Source organism: Lolium rigidum, chromosome 6 (genome assembly GCF_022539505.1).
Source record: "Lolium rigidum isolate FL_2022 chromosome 6, APGP_CSIRO_Lrig_0.1, whole genome shotgun sequence".
NCBI classification, from domain to species: domain Eukaryota; kingdom Viridiplantae; phylum Streptophyta; class Magnoliopsida; order Poales; family Poaceae; genus Lolium; species Lolium rigidum.
Genome location: NC_061513.1, coordinates 130,007,978 through 130,012,297, shown reverse-complemented (window position 1 = coordinate 130,012,297; position 4,320 = coordinate 130,007,978). Strand labels below are relative to the sequence as shown.

The window sequence follows — 4,320 nt, the reverse complement described above, 5'->3', positions numbered from 1 at the left end:
AGCATCAAACGTGTACGGCAACTTTGTCTACACTGTCTGAGAAGAACACCTGGGTGTTCTGAGCACGATGCCACTTGGACGTCGCTTCCGGATCAATGAGGCCGCCTGGCGGCATGTCTGAGAATAACTTTTTTGGTTTTGGCTTAGCCAGTGTTGCAAGACCCCCCGTTGACCAGATCACTGTTTCGTCACTAGACTAGAAGAGCACTGGTCTTATCTGGTTTACTCTGCTGAATCTGTACGCAATCAGCTTGTTTTGTAAGTTCCTTTTTGGTTGTGACATCAGGTTGCCGATCAGCGTTCCTAATCGGAAATGCACAAGCCAAGAAAGGCTAGGGATCCAAGTGTGTCGAATGTGGCGTTCTCTAGCATGATCCAGCAACTCCTTTTAGCAATGGCCCCATGAGGGGAGAAGGAGAAGATATGCTCAGTGATGATCAGTGGTTCGTGCATATCTCCATATGAGTGGCGTGTCTGGAGGCGTCACGCCACACCGATTCGGAGGAACTAAACTAAACGCGACCGCAAGGAATTGAATCGACTCGAGGATAATAATCTGACGCAATAGAGATTCTGTTATTTCACTTTCATCACAAAAGGTAGTGACAGCAAATACAGGTGGGAGACCCGAACAGAGCTCTTTTTGCTGCTCAGCTAACCGAGCAGCCGTTGATCCTACTGTAGGCATGCGACCAGCATCCTCCACGTATGCATCGGGGAAATCCGCCACCGTTTCATCAGCCGGAACGATCTCGTCCTCGGGAACCTTGTCCGCCGTGGCGGCGTCGCTGGTTTCGGAGCTCTCGCCGAGCACGTCGATCCAGCCTTCGTCCGAGTCCCAGTCCGGAAAGGACGAGGACGCCAATGCCTTGATCCTCTCGGCGGGGCTCTCTGAAACGTCCTCTTCTTCGTCGGCGTCGGAGTCGGACAACTCCCAGAGCGCGGCATCCAGCGTGCTCTTGGGGGACACCCATTTGCCCGCCACCGCCAGCTCCTCGTCGGGCTTCGCGCCGCAGCCGGCCGACGCGAGGAACGGGTGCTCCAGCAGCTGCGCCGCCGTGCACCGATCGCGGGGGTCTCTCGCGAAGCACATGGAAAGAAAACACTTCGCCTCGGCCGACAGGCAGGCCGGGACCTCCGGCACGGCGTCCGTGTACCCGATCCGGTGCAACGCCGCGAGGACCTCGTCCATGTCGCCCCACGGGGCGCGGCCGGTGGCCATCTCGACGACCGTGCAGCCGAGCGCCCAGACGTCGGCGGCGGGGCCCTGCTCCTCCCCGCGCGCCACCTCGGGCGCCATGAACGCCGGCGTGCCCGCGATCGGTTGGCCGGACCCCACGGTCCTCGCGCACCCGAAGTCGGCGATCTTGGCCCGCCCGTCGGCGCCGACCACGACGTTCCTCGACTTGATGTCCCCGTGCACGACCGACCGCCCGTGGAGGTACGCCAGCCCTCGGGCCACGTCCGCGGCGTACGCCCGGACGGTGCGCTCCTCGAGCCGGCCACCGCGCCGCTCGGCGACGTCGGCCAGCGTGCCGCCGGGGGCGAACTCGAGGAACAGCTGGCACTCGTCTTCTAAGGCGCGGAAGCCGAGGCAGGGGAGGACGTGCGGCGAGCAGAGGGCGGACAGGATGGTGCCCTCGCGGCGGAGCTGCTCCTTTGGACTGGACGCGCGGGCCGACTTGACGGCGAAGAGCGCGCCCGAGCGGTCGTCGGCGGCGAGCGACACCACGGCGCCGGACGCCCCGCGGCCCAGCGTGCGGACGCGTGTCCAGCTGCCGCTGACCGCTGTAGCATCCATTTCTTTTCTTTCTCTCTCGGAGATTGCTGCAGGCAGGCAGGAGAGCGTTTCGAATTTGGTGGTCGCTCGGAGTTGGATCGCTGGATTGGTTTCTGCGATTCGAATGGAGTGGAGCTCGGCGGCGTGGAGTTTATATATATGGCGCGCTGGGCCGGAGAAGATATGCGGACAGGTGGCTTTGGCTTGCGCGCGGCGTGGTGTGAAAAGCATGCGACGACGACGCCAGGAAATAGGAGGAGGATGCGCGTTGACGGGACGCTGACATGTGGGCCGCGCGACTCGGAGGCGTCAACAACGTGGCCTCGTGGCGAAGCACGTGGGGATTTCTGTGGATTTTTGGGTGAGCGGGGAAAGGAGATGAAAACGACGCCGAATTGGGCAGGGAGGCTCGTGTGCTCTGTCTCTCCGGGGAAGAAGGTTCTTAAGCCACGTCATCGCTTCTCTCATGCTCGTGTTGGGCTCATGAATCTTACAATTCCGGGGAATATTGGATTGAATCTGAGAAATGGAGCTACAAACTAGATCGATATATGTTTGTCACAATACAACACAAATCTTTTTAGATGAAAAAGAGCCCAGCCCCGGTTCCATTTCTTTTTTTCGAGAGTACGCCAAAAACGTACCATATTTTTATAGAAGGCAGAGGTTTGAGTACAAGAAAGCTTTCACTCGCTGCGAGCAACGAGTGTAGCACCAACTCCACACCGGCTAGTCCAAAGACAGTCACCACAACCACAACTACAACACAGAACCTGTCCAAACTAACCAACAACGCCGCGTCTCGATCGCCGCTAGACACCTCCGAAGAACAACAACTCCAAGAGGACTCCCCTTGTCGTCGGACCATCTTAAAGAGAAGACGACGGAACTTGGTCGGTCCCGAGAAGTCATCATCTTGGCCTTGCCAGCTATGGCGTGCATAGCATCCTTGAAGATTAGCTTGAACAGCAGCGAGCACCGGATGAAGAACAACATAGGACATTCGAGCCGTGTCTCCAAACGCAAAACTCCCAATAGAGGAACGACGTTCGGTGACGCCGCAATCGCGCCAATCTAACTCCAGATCTAGGCTTTCACCCGGAGACAACTACCAACCCGAAGAGAGTGCAAGAGACACCGACACTCCTCGGCGACACCTCCAAGAAGGGGCACGACACCCGCGGGTGCCGTCGTCGCCAGCCCGACAAGAATCAGGCTGGACTTTCGTCCGTATCATCGTGCATCTCCACGCCTCCAAGGGCTGGGACAGCCAAGTCCATGATGCCTCGCACCGCCGCCATCACAGCTCCTACCCATCATAGATGCAAGGCTGTGGCCTCCGACCACCGACACAACCGAGAGAACCTCGGATCACACACAAACCTCAACAGATCACAGCAGCCTCCCACCATACAAACTTACGACATCCAAGTTCTTCCAGGCTACTCGGAAAATGCTTCATGGTAGCTTGAGACCAAAAAAAAACATTGCCTACAGCAAACGAACACTACCAAGAGAAACTTCTAGAACAATCAACATTGGCGCCTAGGCATCACCCCGAAGCCTTCTCCATCTTCGCCAACATCAGCGTGTTTGCCTACAAAGTCATCGCTAGATCCGACACCGCAAGCTTCCATGCTTCTAGAGTGTTGGTTCAGCAACATCACCTCAAACTCTATATTAGCCTTCTTCTCCAGCGTCAACCAGGTGCCGACCACAACACCAGCGGGGGAGCGGGAGCTACTGCTTCCAGAGTGCTCACCACCTCTACCAGCCTTCCTCTTTCTACTTCTTTAAGCAGAATGCTCCACTGAGCATGAGTGTAAGAAACTACTCTCCGTAGTGCCAACATTCCCCAGCCCATGGAGTTCGATTGAAACAAATCTATTTCTAATTAGCTGAATAATCCAAATAATTGCGGCATCTATCATATTAGGCACCATATAATTTTTTTTTTACTGTTCCATAAGTCAGAAACACTAATCATCCACCAACTGTCTCTTAGCAAGGTTATCTATAGTGACTAGTGAGGACCATGTTGTGTGATGACAACCAAAGGGAAAAAAATGTTTCTTTCGGATAGAGCTTTCAAACTCCAAACAGATTGGTCATTAACAGGAAAAATCACTTTGATGTTGTTAACATCATACATGGATTTCACACTATATATTCCATTAGCTTCCCACATCCAGATGAGAGCATCGTTTTCTTCATTAATTTGAAGATTTCGATCAATTTTGTGTAATTTCTTACCACTCGAGCATAATCCTATGATCAAAACACCTCCAGAAAGTAACCTTAAGTTATTCACCATCCCAAACACCCGAAACAATGCATCTTTGCTCATTATCAAGATAACAGACTTCACAGTATGTCATAGCTAGACTACACATCCCAAACGAGTGATCTCTCCATAACTTAATTTTCCTACCATTTCCTATTCGACAATGATAACTCATTTTGGCAGCTTCAACAGCCCATACGACACCCTTCCAAAAATTGGAAACACCAACGTTAGAACATGAATAAATATTAGGATT

At 54.1% G+C, this 4,320-nt stretch overlaps 1 protein-coding gene across 1 annotated transcript; it reads right to left on the bottom strand.

The window, feature by feature from the left end:
* Positions 1–427: 427 nt before the first annotated feature.
* On the bottom strand, positions 428–1,872 carry LOC124663284 (mitogen-activated protein kinase kinase kinase 17-like). Its single transcript, XM_047201008.1, has one exon. It carries the CDS (start codon positions 1,799–1,801, stop codon positions 428–430), a length of 1,374 nt encoding a protein of 457 aa, XP_047056964.1. The 5' UTR covers positions 1,802–1,872.
* Between the last annotated feature and the right edge of the window lie 2,448 nt (positions 1,873–4,320).